We start from the raw sequence: 22833 nt of genomic DNA on the forward strand, positions 1-22833 counted from the left end.
GTTGAACAATCATCAGGCGCGTGCGGCGTGGAAAGAGTTAATTTCTGCTGCATTCGCAACGGAAGTAAATTTGGTAAACGCGGCGAGACGGAACGCGGTGTGGCCGCGAGGAGTGGAGTTTGGAAACGTCTGGGCTACAGATGATGCTGCGCACTGCCACGTGCATCATTTCTGTAGAACTGTTAGCTATACGTACGGTGCGAAAGAAGTTCCACAGACATGCGTATCACCAGACAGGGCAAGAGCATAAACGGGCGTAAGAGTGACAAGCAAAAAGTGCGTTGCTGTATCTGTCCCCATGACAACAGCATTCCTTACAGTTCTTTTAAAGTATTAATCTCTTATTCTCTGGGTCTTTCGGTAAAACCACGTAGATAGGTTAAAATGAATAAAAAAAATATGAACAAAAATAAACAAAAAAACTACGACGTAGTTTTTTTGTTTATTTTATTTTCATTAATTTGAACCTTTCTACGTGACTTTACCGAAGCACCCAAAGAATATAAATTCCTGCAGTCACGAAAGCTTTAAGTCAAGATGTATTATTCTCTTCCTTTCAGTCTGCTCCTCAAGTGTTCTAACGAGTCAATTATGCCAATCATGTTGGAGACACACTCACTCCGACTTGGTGGTTTGAAAATCTTTGCACTTATAGAGGGAGCGTGGGAAAAATAAATAAATAAACATATGGCTGATGAGCCCTTGAAAGTCAAAACCGGTCGTGGGTTTGCCGCTTTTGAACAAACGCTGCAGGAAAACACAGCGGTCCGGATGGTAGATTGGCCGACAAACGGATCTGTGCTTGCGTATGGCAACATGGTCAATGAGCAAGATGCCAATGTCTGCTCATCACCACGAGTGGCCTTCAGGAGAGAGTTTGTGACAATCTCTAGGCGGATGGACCACACGTTGATGTCGCACCACGGATTAGCGCGGTTGGCTGTGTATGGTGTGAAAGAAGTTCAACGCACATCCATGTGATTTTGACGTGGAGACGTTGGGGTTTTTACACTTTCTGCCACAAACCAATTTAGGACTTGTTTGTTTCTCAGGCAGCCTAAATCTTACTGTGCAGTTATACTGTCTTAAAGATCAACACAATACCGTTAGCAAATCTCGGTATAAACAAATTCCTGCCACATGACAGATGCCAATTCATTGACAGAAGGAAATCCAAGTAAGTGGGTGAGCGACTGAGTGGGTAAGTGGGTGGGTGGATGAGTGGTAGGGGTCAACACCTTTGATACCACAGACCAATCCCGAACATATTCTCTCCGTCAGCACGAGGTCTATTATCAACACTGTGCAGTTTCCTGTAATCAACTTTAACACAGCGCAATATCGGTACCAGACCTCGGCACAAATCAATTCCTGCCACTTGAACATCATCAATTCCTGGACAGTCCGGGTCAAACATGGACAGGTGGCGACTCGATTGGAGACACATCCGCGTCTCGTGGTTTGTTGTCCAAACACCACCACGTCAGTAAGTGATTAATGTTGTGCTCACTGCCACATACATCAGATCTTCCGTGCAGTTGTGAAAACTTTATGTCCGATATCAGAAGGTGAATTGATACATCCCAACTACACTTCAACATATGATCTCTGAAAATTGGAATCTGGTGATGCGACTGAGCAAAAGGGGTGGATCCGGGTTCCCCTATCGTCATCTCTCTCTAAATCAGCTCAAGCCTCCAGTAAACCACGTGATTTATGTGTGACCACCCACACTGTGAAGCCCCCCCCTCTCCCCACCACTTACAAAAAGGCGCTTATCCGTGCTGAAGCGTTGATGCCCTGATATAGCCTCCTCCTCCCTCTCCTCATCTTTCCTAACCCGTTGCTCCAGTTTCTCGCTTTCTAGATTAAGTACTAATTTCTCTAGAACTGATGTGTAAAAATGTTTGTCCTTACCCCGCACCTCCGATTAGCACGGTAGGTTACATACGGTGCGAAAGCAGTTGAACATACATTCGTATATTAATTTCTCACCCATTTCCTCCTATTTTCGAATCATTTATGTTCTCTCTTTTCTTTCTCGTTCTCTTTTATTTTCCCATACATAACATCCTTGACTCTACTACCCTTCCCGTGCGTGGTGTACCACGGGAAAACGAAACAAAGTTGTCAATATTGTTCATGTTAAGGCCACAGTATTCTTGCCGAAATGTGTTGAGTTGTTTTGTTAATTATCATTGTGTACCACCACCAGCACAGCATCAAACTAATTTGCGAGTTAATAACTCGAGATAATAAATGCAGCGGTCAATTATTACATGACTACGAATAAACTAGTTTTATTTAACCAGGTAAAGCCCTCTGAGCTATCAACTATAGCTCGTTTTCAGAACCTGGCCACAAATGACAGCTTAACGAAGTGGCTTATATATTCTTGGTTCTTTCGGTAAAGTCACGTAGAAGGGAAATAATACAATAATAAAAATAAATATAAAATAAAATTCTCACGACGTTTTGGCCACAACGCAGGCAGCCGTCCTCGTTGTGGCCGAAACGTCGTGAGAATTGTATTTTATAATGTTTTATTCTTATTATTTTATTATTTCCCTTCTACGTGACTTTACCGAAAGAACCAAGAATACGAATCCCTGCAGTCACGAAAGCTTTAAATCGAGAAGTGTCTTATCGTTCTGTGGAAATGTATAGCAACCAAATACTCGAAACGCGTGACGCTGATTCTAAACGTAGAGAGAAACACCGGAGGACCTGCAGAAATATCCACACGACCAGAAAGAAAGAGACACGCAAAGACCAAATATACAGGAGGCGTCAGGGTCAGGATCGAATCCACAACCTCCTGTATACCAGGCGAGGTAAATTACACCTCGCCACGTTGGCGCCATTAGATACCACCCTCCCTTGTGCGCATTCCAGCTTGGGTTCTGATTTTCGCAGAGTTTGGCAGCGGTGAATGAGCAGGGAATGGTACGCTTCCTTCCATCGTTAATCCATCAACCCTAGCCACAGCGCTCCTTGGCTCGAGCGCAGCGTGTAACTTGGCACACTATTGCACAGCTGCAGGCCGTAATTATGACAATTTTCACAAGCGTGCTATTAGTAATGTTTGCGCATAAAATCTCTTGCTAATATAAAAATTACGATGATTGTGGCTGCGGCTGAGCATATTGGTGAACTTTCGTTGGCCAAAAGCAGAGTTGTGATTATCGCCGAAGCCAAACGCTGCCGTGAATATCGCCAATCTGAATCAACGAATTATTTGGTGACTCTCCATCTGCTGCTATTGCTGGGTTGGCAGTGGTACACACGCACAATTAACAATAACAACTCAATACGTTCGTCAATAACAACACTGTGGCCTTAAAATAAACATTTGAAATAATTATATTTTCGTTTGAATGCATGTGTTTGACTCTTTCTCCGTTTGTGCTGTGCATTTAAATGTTTGGTCAAATTTCTTTCTGGATGAAATAAATTTAATATCGGGGAAGCTTTGAGCAATGGGCCTTCTTCACGGGACATGTGCCCGATGGAGGGCCATTGCCCGAAACGCCGCCTCTTCTATACATTTTACTCTCTGAAGGCCGCAGGGTCATTGACGAATGTGTCAAGTTTGTAGAAAGTGCAGCGCCGATCTAATTGGCTGCTACGTAACGCGAATGAAATATAACGGCTGCAGCTGTCCAAACGATCCGTCGAGGAGTGACGGGGTTTGATTTTATCCGGCGCACTTCATGCGACAGCCACTGCACCCAATCCGCTCACTGGTTGCCCACTCAGAGGGCGCAACAACAGCCACCGTTCGCCACTAAGTGGCGGTGACGCCACCACGGCACTTGTGCCAGGCTAGGTGCACTCCAAGGCCACGTGAAGGGTGGAAGCTTCTCGCTGTTGGCAAGAGGTCACGGGACAGACCCAGCAGGTGCCATGGGTTGACTCTGACTTGAGATGACTGGCAGATGTATTTACCGTATGTTAAATTTATTTCGCAAAGTACGTAGGCAACCTGCTGTGCTAACTTGTTTTATTTTATACACCCGGCGCTCCACGCGTTGTTGTGAGCGTCCCTCATTTGTGTCCGCTGTTGCTGGAGGGCGACTGCCTCCCAACTGCCGAGCCTGCTTCTCCACAGAGGCCGATCTTGACCCCGCTGGTAGCGGTTATCGGCAAGTCCACGCAGCCCTAGACCCACACGCAGTGCCCCAGTATCCAACTCGGTTTCCATTGGCTTCCTCCACCGCCACCGCTTCGGGCCTAGTAACCATGCCGGGGAGATCGAAGCTGCACTGGGCAGGAATCCAGGCGAGTTTGGGTGAGTTGGTCGTTGAAGATGGAAGTTCGGTAACGTTTAATGTTTAGGCATGAGAAGTAAAGTTTATGTTAAGCGAGAATCTATACTGAACATTAAAAAAACCTCTCTCCATGAGCCGTGGCTCTTCTCAAAAACGTCGGCCATCCATGGTCTTCCGTTTTGCTCTGCCCATATTTATTATTTACTTACATGAGACTTACTATTTACTCATATCACATTTACTCCCATGATATTGACTATTTACTGATATGATATTGACTTTTTACTAATTTGATATTGACTCAACAAACTTTGCAGATACTCCCAGTTGCATCCAATTCTTCAAGTTGCTTCTGAAACTTTATTCGCTATCATCATGGGATCTCCTTTGCCAGTACCAAAATATAAGAATAGGGGTTTTCCCCTTTTTTCTGGAAACAAAACTGAAACCTTTTTACAAGGATTCATGTCTGCATTAACCACAATACTTGTGGTCAGAATGCAAACAAAAAACATCTATATATATAAAATCGTAGATGTCTGTCTGTCCGTCTGTGTGTGTGTGTGTGGATTTCGGACCATACGCACTTTCATTGGACGGCGGTTGCCCCTGGCAATGGCTAGCGACGCCGCCGCTTTCATTGGACCTGGCAACGGCTAGCGACGCCTTCGCCAAGGGCTGCAGTTTCATTGGACGGCGGTTGCCCCTGCCAACGGCTAGCCACGCCTTCGCCACTTTCATAGGCTCCGTAAATAATTAAATAATAGCCATTACACAGTATTGTTGGAGCGCTGAGGGGGGGGGGGGGGGGGAGGCACGCCACCCGTACCCTGCCTCTGCCGGCTGGACAATTTTGGCGAGGCCGCAGGCTCTGCACGCTACTAGGCCTCCACACCCACCACGCCACTCTGAGGTAAATTCATCAAAGTTTTTCCTACTCTTCACTCCACCCCCACCACAATGTGTGCAATTAATATTACTTTTAAACCCAACGCGCCAACAATCGATTACTTAAATGTTCACTGTACAAATAGTCATTAAGCTGGGTCAGCGTACTGCCAGTCTATCATGTAGACTGTAGCCTGCTTATTAAGCTCGGTGAGCGTACTGCCACTCTATCATGTACACTCTAGCCTGCTTATGAAGCTGACTGCGTGTACTGCCAGTCTGTAATGTGGACTGTAGCCTGGTTATTATAATCGATTCTTTATATGTTCTTTGTACAAATAGTCATTAAGCTGTTTGAGCGACCCCAGTTCGATTCCAACTCACGCCCACCACCGCTGACGATTATTTGAAACGGACCTGGCCCTCCCCTAGGTCCACTCAGCCTCAAACGCGTAACTGCTGTCGTGTGTGAACATCGTCACTGGGGAGACAAAGGCGGCCGGGCATCGTGGATCCAAGTCCCGGGCGAAGCCGGGTCATGTGTATGTGTGTATGTGTTTATGTGTATGTCTGTGTGTCTGTATGTATGTGTGTATGTATGTGTGTGTATGTGTTTGTGTGTGTGTGCATGTATGTGGGTTTTTTTCTATGTCTTTATGTGTATGTCTGCGTGTCTGTATGTATGTATGTACGTGTGTGCATGTGTTTGTGTGTATGTATGTGTGTGTCTATGTATGTGTGTGTATGTGTTTCTGTGTATGTATGTGTGTATGTATGTGTGTTATGTGTCTGTCTGTTTGTCTGCATGTATGTGTGTGTGTATTGTGTATGTGTTTGTATGTGTTTGTGTGTTTACGCTCGCATTACACAAATGTGTAGCAGGTCTAAGGAGTTCCTTGCGCAGCATTGCCGCTTTATTATTTCAGTCGTTTACTGCCGTACGCACCCTGAAAGTCGTGTGTGTCTGCAGCAAGCGCGTGTATGTGTACCTATGGACGCGCGCGCGTGTGTTGTGTAGGGGGAACGTTAGTGTAGTGCTTAGCGTGCTGCCTGTGTCTGTGTGTGTGTCTGTGTGTGTGCGTGTGTGGTGTGTGGGGAGCGGTAGTGTAGTGGTTAGCGTGCTGTCTGTGTGTGTGTGTGTGTCTCTGTCTGTGTGTGTCTGCGTGTGTCTGTGTGTGTGTCTGTGTGTCTGTCTGTGCGTGTGTGGTGTGTGAGGAGCGGTGGGTGTGGTGCTTAACGCTACGCTGCGCTACCAACCCGGCGAACCCAGTTCCATTCCCGCTCACGGCCACCACCGGTGACGATTATTTGAACCTCCCCTAGGTCGACTCTGCCTCAAACGAGTAACTGCTGTAGCGTATTAACATCGCCACTGGGGAGACAAAGGCGGCCGGCCGTGGTGGATACAAGTCCCGGGCGAAGCCAGGTAGTACAGCTAGTACTCTGATAAATATATGCATTGTCCTTGAAACTGATTGGTTCACACCAGAGTATGTTTTTTCATATTTTTGGTTCTTTCGGTAAAGTCGCGTAGAAGAGAAATAATAAAATTATAAAATAATAAAACATTCTCACAACGTTTCGACTGCAACACAAGCAATAATCATCAGGTGTGAAATCCACAGCAGAAAAATTTCTTGCTGTGGATTTCACACCTGACGACGGTTGCTTGTGTTGCAGTCGAAACGTCGTGATAATTTTTTGTTTTATATTTTTACTATTTTATTAATTTCCTTCTATGTGACTTTACCGAAAGAACCAAGATCATGAATCCCTGCAGTCACGAAAGCTTTAAATCAAAAGTATGTTTTTGTTTGCATTCTGACCAAAAGTATTATGGTTAATGCAGACATGATTCCTTGTAAAAGGGTTTCAGTTTTGTTGTGATAAAAAAGGGGGAAACCCCATTATTATATCTTTAATTCACTATATTTTGACCATAACAGTGGTCTATAAAACCGACACGACCGGCTGGTCGGCTGGTATGAGCACGCACGGGAAGTCATTGACTTACGAACACAGTTCTTGAGACCGGTTCGTAAGTCGGAACACAGCCGTCTCCTGTATTTAAATGCCCACGCACACAAACACTCCCAGCACGAGGCAGACTCATTACACCTCGCGGAGAATCGGTCAGCTGGACAAAATAGTGCCGCGGTTCAATTAGGAAGTGAGAGTTCGCGTTTTAAGTCGATGTTTATAAAACACATGGAATGGAAGCTGTTTCGTGAGTCGGGTGTTCGTAAGTCGATGACTGTCTATACTAGATCCGTGTCGTCGTGGGTTAGTCTGATTCGCTATATCTGGGGACAGTGTTTACGTTTTCAGGGGAAGGATTCCCACCAAAAGGAGAGGGACAGTGGAGCGGAAACAGTGGAAGGGGGCAGGAGCAGGCGAGGAGATATGAGAGGGGGGCTGAGGGGCTGGAGGGGGCGAACTGGTGGGAAACGGACGGAGAAGGCTGGGCACGAGTGTGGACTGGGGGAATAAATAAAGGACGAACCCCCTGCAACCTCGTGTCGGCTCTCCTTCACACAAAGTTGCTGTAGCAGACGAGCGAAAAAGCCTAGCGACCTGGGAAAATCACATTGTGGGTATTAATTGAGCGGTTCCAGTTGTGTGTGTGGTGTGCATCAGTTGACCACGTGTAATAATATTGGTAAATTGTTTCGTGACATTGTTGGCAACGTTAGAAGGCCTATCCTCTGTGCTACGAACAAGAGCCATTGCCTGAAACGTCACCCATTGTCAATCAACTCAAGGCTCCCGCAAATCACGTGACTTCTGTGAAAACAGACCCCGCGGCTTCGTGCAGTAGCAGCATCGAGGATGCAGCCTCCTCCACCTCCGTATCCTCATCTCTCCTGTACCCTTTGCTCTCGTTTCTCTGTTCGTTTTCCCCTTTTATTCCTATTCTTTGTCTTGCTTTTCCCGTTCCGTTTTCTTTTCCCCGTGAATTGCATCCCTGATTATATCCTTCTTCCCGTGGTGCGTCACCAGCACTTTTCATTTTACGCAGTGTGTGTTGCTGACGAATGTGTTGAATTTTGTTGTCATTGTTGTTTGTGCTTGTGCACCACATCTAGCGCAGCAGGAGCAGCAGCAAATCATGCATCTCGAATGGTGACATCTAAAAACGTTTTAAAGCTTTCGTGACTGCGGGGATTCATATTCTTGGTTCTTTCGGGAAAGTCACGTAGAAGGGAAAACGATAAAATAATAAAAATAAAACAATAAAATTATCACGACGTTTCGATTGCAACACAAGCAATCATCATGACGTGTGAAAACCACAGCAAGAATTTTTTTTAAAAAATTCAGCAAGAAAAGAAAAAAAATTCTTGCTGTGGTTTTCACACCTGATGATGATTGCTTGTGTTGCAATCGAAACGTCGTGATAATTTTAACGTTTTATTTTCATTCTTTAATTGTTTTCCCTTCTACGTAACTTTACCGAAAGAACCAAGAATATCTAAAAACGCGTTTAAGTACATTTGGCGATTATCTGCGTCGTTCATTACACACAAAGTGCTTGCCACAAATGAACAAGCAATACCTCGCTGATCTCGTTAAGGGCATAGACCATCATCACGCGAACTCCGGTCATCCTCGCAGCGACTTTTGGCTGCCCTTCGAACAAAGACGGTCACCGCATTACTCGCTTTCAGATGCGCTTCTGTGCTCTTCCTATATTCGGAAGCCACTGGAGCTATGCACTTTTAAATCTATTTTGAAAACTCATTTCTTAAGAACTACATTTTATGTTTAGTTTGTTGTCCTTCCACCACACCTGCGATTAGCACGGTTGGTTACATACGGTGCGAAAGAAGTTCAACATCCATACATACAAGGATTTGGCAAACATTTGTGCGAATCCCACAGTAGCATTTCTGCCAAGCTACGCGGCTCCAGTTTGAAGCCTCCAAACCCGACAGGCCGCCCTGGTTAACACTGCAGGGGTCTTCATCGTAAAATTCCACGCGCCGCCCGCTTCACCCGCAGCGGACGTCGTTGGAAGATCCCGTGACCTCATTCCCATCAGGAGGGGCCGTTATGTGCCAACTGGCGTCACGGTCCAAAGTAACCTCATTCGAAAAATTTACTCAATTGGGATCACACAAAGAAACATCGCCCGTGCTGTGAAACTAGTACGGGTTGTGCCAGTGCAACACGGTCGTGGTGGCAGGCTCGTGCGACAAGGATGATTGCGGCAACGCCAAACGCACTGGATTATTGTCATTTGTTAATTTTCCATTGAGCCCAGCGCCTCCACGGAGCGTGCTGAGCTTTGGGCCCCGATCGTTCACTTGGCCACGAAGCTTCTCTCACCACAAACCCTCGCCGCCTCGACCTCCCGCGTAGCCCCACACTCGCCGGCAAGCCCGGCACGCACGCACGCCAGCGCACGCTGACATTGTGACGCTCTCCCCCCCCTCCCACACCTCCCGTCGCAGGTCTGGTTCCAGAACCGGCGAGCCAAGTGGAGGAAGCGCGAGAAGGCGGGCGTCGCGGGCCACCACCCGCACGTCATGCCGTTCGCGGGCGCCGCGGGGCTGCACGCCATCGCTCCGTACCTCGACGGCTCCATCTCCCACCCGGGCGCCCTCGATTCGTGGACGACGGCGGCGGCGTTCGCCGCGCTGCCCCCGCCCGCCGCCACCGCCCTGAGCCCCGCCGCCTCCATCGGCGTGTGCAGCTACCTGAGCGCCAGCGTGTTCCGCCACCCCTTCATCACGCCCATCTTCGGCAGGTGCGCCACGCCGCCAGCGCCTCGGCTGCTGCTGTAGCTGCTGCTGCTGCCCTGTGGGACGTGCACTGCTTTTGTAGCTGTTGCCCTGTGGAACGTGCACTGCTTTTGTAGCTGTTGCCCTGTGGGACGTGCACTGCTGTTGTAGCTGTTGCCCTGTGGAACGTGCACTGCTTTTGTAGCTGTTGCCCTGTGGAACGTGCACTGCTTTTGTAGCTGTTGCCCTGTGGAACGTGCACTGCTTTTGTAGCTGTTGCCCTGTGGGACGTGCACTGCTTTTGTAGCTGTTGCCCTGTGGGACGTGCACTGCTGTTGTAGCTGCTGCCCTGTGGGACGTGCACTGCTGTTGTAGCTGCTGCCCTGTGGGACGTGCACTGCTGCTGTAGCTGCTGCTTCCCTGCGGGACGTGTACTGCTGCTGTAGCTACTGCTGCCCTGTGGGACGTGCACTGCTGCTGTAGCTACTGCTGCCCTGTGGGACGTGCACTGCTGCTGTTACCGCTGTAGCTGCTGCTGCTGCCCTGCAGAGCGTGGCGCTGCTGCTGTAGCTTCTGTTATAGCTGCTGCCTCATGGCATGTGCATTCCTGCTGTAGCTGCTGCTGCCCTGTGGAACGTGGTGCTGGTACTGCCACGGCTACTTAACACAAACTAATAAGAAGCGACGTCGTGGAGTGATATGAATAGCAAACCAAATAAGCGGAAGATATGCCTCCTCCTTCATAACTATCATTAAACAAGCGGCCTTCTGGGAGTGCGTGATGTCAGCAGAATTTGTTTAACACAAGCAACACTTCTGGACTGGCTTCGACATTCGAGTCGGGATTGCTGAATGTAATGCACTCCCAGGCTGTGTGGCTGATGGAATGGATAAAAGCTATTTTCATTTTTTACGCGAAGAGGCAGATATGTGAACGTGGCATGTTGTCCGCTTGTCTTTCTTGTTACTGCTACTGCACTTGACCGGTCACTCACTCACAGCAGGCCTCAAAGTGCACCTAGCGTGGCACAAGCGCCGTGGCGACATCACCGCCACTTTGTGGTGAACGGCGGTTGTTGTTGTTCTTGGCACGGCTGAGCTGATTCCAACAACTCCGTCTCTCGTTCCCACCCTGAGCAATTCTACGATTTGCCATCGAGGATGGCCGCACGATTTGATTCAACGCCCGATGTTGACGCCTGTCTGTCTAGTCACGTCGGTAACGAACGCACGGTGCGGCGTTCTCACCATCGCCACGGCGGCGAGATGTTAACCGGAGCGTGATCGCTCCCGACCCCTCCAGGCTGTTCACGACGCTGAACCCGGCGACGGCGATTTTCCGGCCACCGCCGCTGGGCGCGTCGGACTCGCTGGGGGGGCCGCTGGGCTCCGTCGACCCGTCGAACGTGGCGGCCGACCGGCGCGCCTCCAGCATCGCCGCGCTGCGCCTCAAGGCGCGGGAGCACGCGGCGGCGGCGACGACGGCGGTGGCGTCGCACGCGGGGGGGGAGCCCCCGGCCCCCGGCAAGGAAGAGGGCCCCGACTGACCGCCCGCGGGGCCCTCCCTCGACTTGTCGGCAGCCCCGGTGGCCTCGCCAGTGACGTTCATCCACCGCCACCAACACCGCCACCACCCCTTCCACCGCCCCGCTTTTGCTCAGAGCGGTTCTCGTTTACCGCGACGCAACGTCGACCGCACGCGTGGGGGGAAACACAAAAGTACGACGGGTTTGTAGAATTATTATTATTATTATACATTTGTATAAAACCGAATAAAAAACAATCGAGATGCATGATAAAGCTAGGTTTTGGTTCGGAACATGGGAGCATGGGGTGTTAATAACCTGGTTGTTTGGACAGGTTGGGTCGTGTGAAGCGTAAGGAAGGTGGCTTGCTTGTCCGAGTCTCACAGTTTTAATTCTACAACCGCTATCCCCGCTGCGGCTATCGGAGAGAGGACACGCGTAGGATACGCGCACGCGCGCGTGTAAATAAACTTACATCACAACAACAACAAATGTTGCACTTCCACGTCATCACACACACGCACACGCACGCACGCACGTTAGCGACCGGAATGTTTTTCAGATTATTTTCCTTGCTCTTAACGCATATTTATATGGTACCCTAAATTATTTTATTACTACAAAAATAGGCAATATCAGTTTTAATATGAAAAAAAACCTCAGAGAGTAATGTTGCAAGTTTATTGATTATAGAGTGTTGCAAAATACTGTATATCCCAAAAACGTAACTGTTTCATATTGTACGTTATGAAAAGTGTATTAAAATTTGATAAATAAGAGACCTTGTATTGGTTTTACTTGTAAAAAGATGTCGACATTTGGTACATTATTTGTAATTTTTGTACCAAACCACGTCATAAACTAATGGCGTTTTCCTTTGATATGTCACACACGTCAACCCAAAAGGGTTCACATCAGTGAGAACCTCCTCTGAACTAAACCTTGATGTGAAATCCCCCAAACTTGAGGCAGAAGACCAAGAACCATAAGAGAAAAACCCCAGGAAATGAGACGCACAATACACAGAAACCCAAGAAACTGCGAGAAAAGCCCAAGAATGGGAGTGGAATGATCCAATATATTTGGGCACAGGAATATTGATCTGTGACGCAGGTGTAATATTGTAAATTACGGCGGGAGACCACTTGACGGGTAGCACACTTTATTAACACTTTCCTTAGCCACAATAACACGTGTGGACAGCTACAGCTCTTCCTTAGCCACAATAACACGTGTGGACAACTACAGCTCACGCTACACGTTCCACCCGACTACACACACACGGGCTCTCCAGCCCCGTAGCTTCCAGGGGAACTCACAGACCTACCCCAGCTGGGGTATGGATCACGACCACTGGGTCCCGCAGCCCGGCCCTCACAAGGACAGCGGGGCTAGGGGTCTCAGGCCCTATCTCTTCCTCCTCCATCTTCCGTCTTCACTGGTTACCAACTCCCCGAGCGCCCGCGCGCATCCCCTTTTATAGTCCTCCCCTCCCGAGGGACGGAGCCTATGCGGACCGCGATGTGAGCACCCACTCTAGTTGACCAATCACCACGCGCTGCCACACGATCCCTTTTTCCAGCGCGTGTCACCACCACATAACCAATCACCACGCGCTGCCACACGATCCCTACTGCCAGCGCGTATCACCACTACACAGGCGAGGGCGAGTCCACTTTCAGAGAAAATAGGGGGGGGGGTTATAAATGGGTTTGTTTAGGAGCAATTGACTCATGTCCAGTGACGGACTGGAGCTAAATAAGTCATTTAGAAATACTTTTTTTTAAACACGCTTTATTGAAATGTACCGTATGAGTAATGGCAGAACTCCAGGAAGTGGCCCCGAAGCTTGCCATAACGTAAGGAACTGTGGTGATTTACAGCTAACGTGAGTTGATCGTGGACAATTAGACTCAAGCCGAAACATAAGATATAAAAAACTATCGATTAAAAATATATGTTTTTGATTTTTAATGATATAATATAGTATTGTCATCAGTATGACATACGTATACCAAGTTTGCAGTCGATACCACATTGGGAAGTGGGTAAAAATTGAGTTACAAGATTTGAGGATACAACAGACAGTGAGTTAAATAAAAGCGTGTAAAATTAGCCAAGCCATTTGGGCTGTGTCCACAAACACAAATGGGGCCAGTGAGGAGGAATCTTTGGGGCTGCTGAATATGTGGATAGGACTTAATGCGAACCGAGAGTGTAAATAAGCAATGCAGTGTACGCAGAAGTCATAAAATATCGTCATATTTTTTTTACTCTCATCACATTCGCAATTTCCCCAGACAGACAGGCCCACCGGCCCTCAGAATGGACCGGTCCACCGGCCCTCAGAATGGACCGGCCCACCGGCCCTCAGAATTGACCGGCCCACTGGGCGTTTGCCCTATAGACTGCTGCCCGATGGCCAGTCCGGGCCTGCTTATGTCCACCACTTGAGGCTGGCTGAGAAATATCTGTGGAGAAGGTGGAAACCCACCCACTCTGAGACTCAGGCACTCACTCAACCACCCACCCACTCACCTCGATCATTCAATCACTCATTCACTCCCACGGAAAGGGAGTTCCTCAACATCTGTGCGGCGATCCACCTATCCGCACTGCTCCTGCTGTCTGCGCGCTGGAGGGTTACAAGCAGCCCACGTGCAGCAGTAGCAGCACAGCCACCACCGCCGCCACCAACCGGCTGAGACTATACACAGGGCACCTGCGGGCATTTCATCTCAGCTGGCTGGGTCGTGGTGGGGCGAGAAGCGACGTTAACCAGGGAGGCAGTTCTGTTCTATTCGAGCGGATGGCAAGATGCTTCGGGAGCTAGATGCCAATGTCGAGGTCTGCTGCTCACCACGACAAGGGGGGCTTCATGAGAGAGGGAGAGTTGGTGTCCTTTGGCTCTACCTCCTCCGTTGGAGGAGCACATGCTACAGTGGTTTGCTATATGGGTCCATAGTTTTGTTTTCCTTCCCGCGCACCTCCAATTAGCACGATTGGATACGGACGGTTCGAAATAAGTTCACCATGTTCTTTGGGTCTTTCGGTAAAGTCGTGTAGATAAGTTCAAAAAATAATAAAATAAACAAAAACCTACGACGTTTCGATTGCAACACAGGCGATTGTCATCAGGAGGAAAAAGGGGGGAAAGCCACTAAAGGCAAGTTGTTATAAAGGTTTAAAATGGGCGTAGCCCAGGCGTCTTGGTAGCAGAACGAAGTGGACGGGGCACAAGTGCCCTGTGGCCTGCGCAAGTGGAGATGGTTATGTTAATGTGAAATCGGAATGAGGAGAAGGGGAGCCGCATGAGACGTGGAGAAATTAACAACTTGTGGTGCGCCCAATGCAGGGGCGACACCGCAGGAACTGGAATTGCTTGTCCCGTTTTTGGTAAAATAAAACTAACATCGGAAGGTGATAATATTGAAACATCACAGCCAGTTATGACTTAAACTGATTGATGACGTTCTTCCAATGATTGCTGAGTTTGTACCCATCCTCTCGGTTGAAATTGTGTCTGTGTCTATATATATGGATGGCTTCATGAACGAATCTTTGTTGATAGCCAGTGGGCTTGCAAAGCACCTTCGTCTTAGAGAAATGAATTTCGTGTGAGCCCACCGCATTAAACAATGATCACCCACGGCTGACGTGTTGGTCCTCCCGTGTTTCAGATCTGCCTTATGCTCACGAACACGGTCCGAGACATGTCGTTTAGTTTCCCCAATGTAACTACTGCCGCAAACACAGCTTAGCATGTAGACGCCGGGGTATTTTATGTCAGGGATCTTATCCTTCACAGATGGGACCAGATCACGAATTTTATGCACTGTGTTAAATCGAACCTGGATCTTGTGTTTGCTCATGATTTTGGAAATATTTTTGGTGACCCCTGCTATGTATGGCAAGGTGGTGGTTTTGATTGGGTCCTCAGATGGTTCTTTCCCAACGGTTGGAGTGATAGATTTACGGATTGTGTAGTCTGAATATCCATTCGTCTTGAGAACTTGGTGCACGTGTTTCAGTTCACTGGCTAGGTGATGGTCGGTGATACATCGAGCTTTATGGTGTAGAGTTTTGATGAGGGAATTCTTCTGGGATGAATGGTGGTGGGAGTCAGGTTTTAGATAGGCATCAGTATGGGTTGCTTTTCTGTAGACCGAGTGGCCCATTTAGCCATCTGGTCTCTTTTCGATTAGAACATCCAAGAATGGTAGCTTGCCATCCTTTTCTACCTTCATGGTGAATTTTATGGCTGGGTGTATGGAATTGATGTGGTTGAGCAATTGGTTCATAGCTGGTCGGCCATGTGGCCAGATGACGAACGTATCATCTACGTATCGCTTCCACAAGGACAGACGTATAGTGTGGATGGCATCTGTCTCAAATTTGTCCATGAAAATATTGGCTACAAGGAAGAACCCATTAGGGTGCCTTCAGTTTGTTTGTAGAATGTTCTATTCCAGGTGAAGTATGCGTTGGTGAGGCAGTGTCTCACCAGGGCTGGTACATCATCATTAAATCCTTGTTGGACCAAATCTTCAATGATTGCAATTGTATCGGGCACAGGAACATTGGCGAACAAAGAAACTACATCGAAACTAACTAGCAAATCACCTGAAGACAGCGAGATGTCGTTAATTAACGATACCAAGTGAGCTGAGTTAAGTACAGATGAGGTAGTCTCACCAGTGAATGGCTGCAAAGTCTCAGACAGAAATCGGGCAGTTTATAGGTGGGTGAGTCAATGGTGGAGACGATGGGACGAAGGGGTGTACCTTCAATCTTGATTGGAAGCTTTCGTGACTACAGGAATCCATACTCTTTGGTTCTTTCGGTAAAGTCACGTAGGTATAGAAAGAATAGATCACAACGTTTCGATTGCAACACAAGCAATCTACATCAGGTGGGACAACCACAGCAAGAAAAAAACTGCTGAAGTAGGCGTACTTGATGATACTGTTGGTTTTTGCAACGAGGCTGTTGGTGGGATCTCTTTTAATTTTTGTGTAGCTACCATCATTAAGTAGGTCCTGAATTTTGTTATTGTAGGTAGTTTTGTCCATGATGACCGTGTCATTGCCCTTGTCGGCTGAGAGGATAACGATGTCATCTCTCTTTTTTAATTGAGAAAGCTCAAGGCGCTCATCCTTACTGATGTTGCTGTTTGGTGTCTTAGCGTTTTTGAGGATTGCAGAGATTTCCGATCTTGCCAAGTCTGTAGCGATGTGTCCCAAACCCTTAAGGGCTACATCGACCTGGGCAATGATATCATACATTGGGATGTGTTTAGGGGTGACTGCGAAGTTCAACCCTTTAGCCAGAACCGATTTAGGCCGTTGAAAATTAGACTGTTACTCTGATTAATAACAACCTTGTCAACTCTAACTTTTTAACGTGTGGATCTGGTTTCTTCTTGGAAAAGAGGTTGAACTTGGAAATCAGGTTATCTTTACATTTAGCTGATATTGTAGCAGCTGACGAGGCTTTCATGTTATCTACATGTTCCCAATCAGATGTAGACATTTTCTTCTGTCAATGTTAAGTGTGATTTCAAGAGTGTCTTGTCCACATGATCTAATTCAATTCGGAGCAATCTAATTCTCTCTGAGACCAAGCCTGCCCTGAACAAGATTCATTTATACTGGTAGGAATCTCCTGGTTACATCAGCCCACAGGGGATTATTGTGTCCGTCGTGCAGGGAGGGGCTGGGTGGGGAGGGAGGGGCTGGGTGTGGAGGGGAGGGTGGGGAGGGGCTGGGTGGGGAGGGTGGGGCTGGGTGGGGAGGGGAGGGTGGGGAGGGGCTGGGTGGGGAAGAGCTGGGTGGGGAGGTTGGGGAGGGGCTGAGTGGGGAGGGTGGGGCTGGGTGGGGGGTGGGAAAGGTGGGGCTGGGTGGGGAGGGGCTGGTCACCCCGTGGTGCCCTTATAAAACTCAACGTTTAACCTACTCAGTGGGCCTTCGACACTTCACGTGGCATCAAAGTGCACCTATTTATGATTTATTTTACCAGGTAAGGCCCACTAAGCTATGTAGCTCTTTTTCAAAAGCGACCTGGCCACAAATCATAGCTCAACGAAGTGGGCTTACCGCGTGGAAATGTATAGCAGCCAAATACTCTAAAGGCGTGATGTTGATTCGAAATGTAGAGGGGAAAACCGGAAGACCCCGGGGGAAAATCCACACGACTACGAGGAGAGAGACACGCAAATTCCAAATACGCAGCAGGGCGTCAGGATCCGGATAGAAACCACGACCTCCTGTATACCAGGCGAGGTAGTTAACATCTCGCCACCGTATAGGTATAGACGGTACAGGGATGGATGGGGGGGGGGGCTGTGGAGCCGCGCAGTGACTTTGAACCTGGCGCCGTGGCGAGTGTGCCGTGCCCTTCTCGAGCTACTGCTCACAGTGATCGGCAACCCGAAATATCACCTCCTGACCGCTCCTACCTGACATTGTTCAAATCAGCTCCCTTGGTTGTTATCATCAGAATCAGAGTATGTATTCATACTGGAGGAATCCGATGCGTTATAAAGCTCTTTTTCACAGATGTCCAGTCGGGGCGGGGTAGAATGTCACAACAACAAACAAGGCAACAACACTATCGGAGTGCAAAGTAAAGTAAAAGCAGGCTCTGCGTTGTAAACTACAGAACTGTCACCATTCTTGCTTGGCAAGGAAAACCACTCTGACTAAGGTTGCATTTCGTGATACTTTGCTGCTGTGTAAGGGTGTGGGGGCAGGGGGCTGGGTTTGCAAAGCTCAGATCAGGCGACCTTAACTGGCGTTCCAGATGTAGCCCAGATGTTGCCCAGATGTAGCCCAGATGTGACCCAGATGTGACCCAGATGTTAGCAGATGGTACCCAGATGGGGTCCAGATGGGTTCCAGATATGACCTCGATGTTGTCTAGATGTTACCCAGATGTGGCCCAGATGTAGCCCGGATGTGACCCAGATGTGGAGTGGCCCACGATATGGCTCACACAGAGAATGCAGAGATAACAAATGAGTGAGTTGCTGCTAGTTCGTGCGTTTGTTTTCTCTCTCATTGACGCATTCTGCAACGCGTGCAGAATGCGTCAGCCACAATTGCTACACGCAGCGTGCCTCTGGCTGAACGTATTGACCCTTGTGCTGGCATCTCTCCATTGGCTGCCGCTCCAGTTTCAAGATTCTTCTCCTCACCAACAAGGCCCTCGATGATGCTGCTCCCTCATGTATATAGCACCTCCTCCGTCGCCCACGTGTTCCAGCAGGCGTACTTGGGTCTTCCGAGTCTGGCCCACTGTGTTGTGTGCCTAGGTCACGGCTCTGCACGACGATGATGGTTGACCGGGTTCTGTTCCGTGTGGTCCTCAGGCTGTGGAATTCACTATCCACTGGGCGTCAGCTCTGCTCACCCCCCACCTCGTTTCATTAACATCGCGCTTCAAGACGCAACTTATTTTCAAGGGCTATTTTTCTACTTCTTGAATCCTTTATTTTGGGGTTGGAACTGGTTGGTGTGAGGCTGCGTATTTGTCTCCCCTGTCCATCGCCTTGTGACGTCTGGGCGGAAGCCGCCATAGAAGAGTAAACTATGATGATCATTCACTATGAGACATCTCTTTTACCAGTGGCAAAATATAGTAATAGGTTTTTACCCTTTCAACTGGTACAACAACTGACACCTTTATACAAGGCATCATGTTTGCAATAACCACAACACAAGCAGTCAAAATGCAAACAAAAAGAAACAACTCTGATAATGATAATGATATGCACTGTCCTTGAAGTTGATTGGTCCACACCCGAGGTACGCCTTTTGGCGTCATCTGGTCCAACACCAATGGAGACTAGGCTCTAAGAAAAGCTGTCTCGGGTGTGGACCAATCAACTGCAAGGACAGTGCATATCATCATTATCAGAGTTGTTTCTTTTTGTTTGCATTTTGACTGCTTCTGTTGTGGTTATTGCAGAGATGATGCCTTGTAAAAAGGTGTCAGTTTTTGTACCAGTTGAAAGGGTAAAAACCTTTTACTATGATGATCATTATTATTGAGACGTTGTGTGGCTCCGCTGGAGATTTTAGTTGCTGCTCTCTGTCTTGAAGTTAAGACGTAGGGTTGCTACCAATGGCGGAGCCAGGATTTTCAGGTAGCGAGGGGGCAACCCCTCCTGCAATGAAACATGATAGAGGAGTTGTTAGTAAGGAAGGACTTGTCCCTTGCTTTTTATTCGACGCGTGTGCGGCAATGGCGCAGCCGTCGATCCAGGGTCGAATTCAAACCGCGTTGTGTGATCGGCATCGTGCTCGCTGAAGGTGAATGCCTTCAGGGAAGTCGTGGACTGTATACGCAACTGCGCACAATTCCGTGAGTCGCTTATAACTGCTTTGCCGTTACTTATTGACAATTATGGACTCAGACTATCGTCCTATCATCTCATGAGTCCCTGGCACATAATAAAATGCTACACAGTGGCTCCGCCAGTGGTTCCCAACCACCCACTCAATTGTTCATTTACTCACTCATTTAGTAAATCATTCAGTAACTCATCCACTAACACACTCGCTCACCCACCTATTCAGTCACCCAACTCACCTGGATTTCCACGTGTCCAGTAATCGGCATCGGTGTTGGGGTGGCAGCAGGAATTAATTTGCCCCGAGATTTGGTACCGATAGTGCGTCGAACTTTATTGCACGATACTGCACAGTTTTGTGAACAGACCGAGGTCTGCCTTGAGAACGATGTCCGGGGATTTGCTCGATGGTGGAACAGGTGGTGGAGCCTGCACAAATTTGTACAGCAGCGAGAGAAACGCGTGCAGCTGGCAGATCACGTGACCGCGGGTGCGCGTGTGTGCGCGTGGCTGCCACCTTGCATTGCATCGTGCCTCCACAGGATGCCCGCCCGCTCGGAGCGGAATTCGTAATGAGGAGCCGCAGCCGCGCCTCCGATTCCTCGCTCTGTGCACGTCCTCGAAGCCTCACGCACGGCGTGGTTGTTATTTAACACATTGGTGTACAGAGAACCGCAGAGCTTGGGCAACTGTCGGTGGTGCTGGTTCAGTGCGTGTCTACTGCCTTTGCGTAGGATGTATTTGTGCAATTTGTACTTTGATACTTCAGGCGACCCCATTGCTGCAATCTTTAGACAAGGTGGCCCAAAAGTCAGGACACAGCGTTATTTAATTTACTTTAACGCTGGTATTACATTTTTATTTTTTTATTTTTTAAGTTAATATTTCATCTATTATCATTCGTAATATCTATTTCTTGTTGTTTGTCAGACGACGTTTAGAAATGGAAATAAATTCTTCTTTGGTTCTTTCGGTAAAGTCACGTATAAAGATAAAATAATAAATTAAATAGTAGCATACGACGTTTCGATCGCAACACAAGCAATCATCATCAGGTATAAATGATGATGATTTCGATTGCAACAAAAAAATCTAACCAGAAAACTGGTTAGATTTTTTGTTGCTATTTCATTTATACCTGATGATGATTGCTTGTGTTGCAATCGAAACGTCGTATGCTATTATTTAATTTATTATTTTATCTTTATACGTGACTTTACCGAAAGAACCAAAGAATAATTCCTGCAGTCACGAAAGCTCCAAAATTAAGAATGGAAATAAATTTTACGAAAGAAAAAAATCCTGCAGTCACGAAAGCTTTAAGTCAAGATTTAAAGACGAACGGGTTAAGTTGTTTTTTTCTAATGTATGCTCAGGAAGGCAGCTGCAATCTTATAAAAACCCTAAATTCATTTCAAAACACAATTAATGCATCATGCATTAATGTTAATGGCAGTCAGCTTGAAAATGTGTTATCAAAGAAATAACCCTGCGTGATTAGTTAAAATATATCTTTAATTACCCTTTGTATCCTGACTTTTGTGCCACCCTGTGTATATCGGGGTGCCACGGTGGAGAGATGTTAACTCCCTCGCCTGGTATACAGCAGGTCTTGGCTTCGATCCCGGCCCTGACGCCTGCTGTGTATTTGGACCTTGCGTGTGTCTATCTCGCCGTGATCGCAGTGGATTTTTCTCCGGGTCCTCCGGTTTTCCCCTCCACATTTAGAATCAACATCACGCGTTTAGAGTATTTGGTTGCTATACATTTCCACATGATGATAAGCCACTTCGTTGAGTTATCATTTGTGTCCAGGTCGTTTATGAAAAAGGGCTATTCAGCTCAATGGGCCTTACCTGGTAAAATACAAATAGTTTAGTTTCAACAGTTTCGTTTTGATATACATATCAGCGTTTTTGGTATATTTGTTGGTGATGCTGCTGCTGCGTTGGCAAGCACAAATAATTATTTACAAAATTCAACATATTCGTCAATAACACTGTGTGCGTGGCCTTAAAAAGAAAATAATATATGAGGCAACGTTTCGGGCAATGACCCTTCTACGAGGCCCTCTGCTATGAAGAAGGGTCAATGCGTTGAGGGTTTTTTGTTATTCTCAGTGTAAAGGTTGAGTTTCAGATTACATTTTTCAGATATCGGAATTTCTGATTTCGAGCCCCAGTGTGGATTTGATTTTTAAAATTTTCGTATTTTCCCATTAAAAAAAAAAATCACCATTACAGTTTAATAACGTTCATTGTACATGTCACGATGTTTATACATTAAAAAAATGTTAGTTTTAATTTCAACGATTGCATTTTAAAAGTTAACATAAAGTGGCAACAGTAAATCAATGATTTAAACGTGACATTTTTTATTGGAATATATTTGTCAAGGCTTAAGCGAATGTGATGCCACTTTTGGCTTAAAAAAAAATCACGCGAGTGACGTCAATTGCCAGTGACGTCACATTTCGGACGATCCGAAAAAACAATCAGATCGTGAGAGATGGAGTCAAGCTGAGAGCGATTTTTTGATTTTTCGAATTTATTAAAAAATAGCGAAGACGTCCATAATACATATGTATGTACTCTTAGGTTTTTTCGGTAAAGTCACGTAGGTAAAAAATAAAATTAAAATTATTAAAAGTAAAATAAAATAAAAAATCACGACGTTTCGGAGGCAACACAAGCTTCCGTCTTCAGGTGGAACCGTCACAACACGATTGCTCTATCAAGTAAGTAAGTTTGCTTCGTCGTGATTTTTTATTTTATTTTACTTTTATTAATTTTATTTTTATTTTTTACCTACGTGACTTTACCGAAAAAACCTAAGAGTATGAATCCTTGCAGTCACGAAAGCTTCAAATCTAGAACATATGTATGTATATATCACACATGGGGAGCGCTATGGTAGCGCTTAGCGTGCTGTGCTACGAACCTGAGCGAGCCTTCGAGCCATGACGAACCTGGTTCGATTTCTGCTCACGGCCGACACCAGTGAAGATTATCTGAACCGCTCCTGGGTCTCCCCTAGGTCGACTCAGCCTCAAATTAATTCCTGGTGCGGTG

At 47.2% G+C, this 22833-nt stretch overlaps 1 protein-coding gene across 2 annotated transcripts in view; it reads left to right on the forward strand.

The window, feature by feature from the left end:
• Positions 1-12178, forward strand: part of ARX (aristaless related homeobox) — a 60408-nt gene extending 48230 nt beyond the window's left edge. The window contains exons 4-5 of one of the 2 annotated variants that reach the window (XM_061570436.1): positions 9614-9909; positions 11187-12178. In XM_061570436.1, the coding sequence (XP_061426420.1) occupies positions 9614-9909; positions 11187-11430 (540 nt within the window). In that variant the 3' untranslated portion in view covers positions 11431-12178. The remainder of the gene's footprint in view (positions 1-9613; positions 9910-11186) is intronic. The other variant, XM_061570435.1, reaches the window with a different exon arrangement.
• The last annotated feature ends 10655 nt before the right edge of the window (positions 12179-22833 follow it).

Source organism: Lethenteron reissneri, chromosome 45 (assembly GCF_015708825.2).
Source record: "Lethenteron reissneri isolate LAM-NWPU_2019-01 chromosome 45, ASM1570882v1, whole genome shotgun sequence".
Classification (NCBI taxonomy): Eukaryota; Metazoa; Chordata; class Hyperoartia; order Petromyzontiformes; family Petromyzontidae; genus Lethenteron; species Lethenteron reissneri.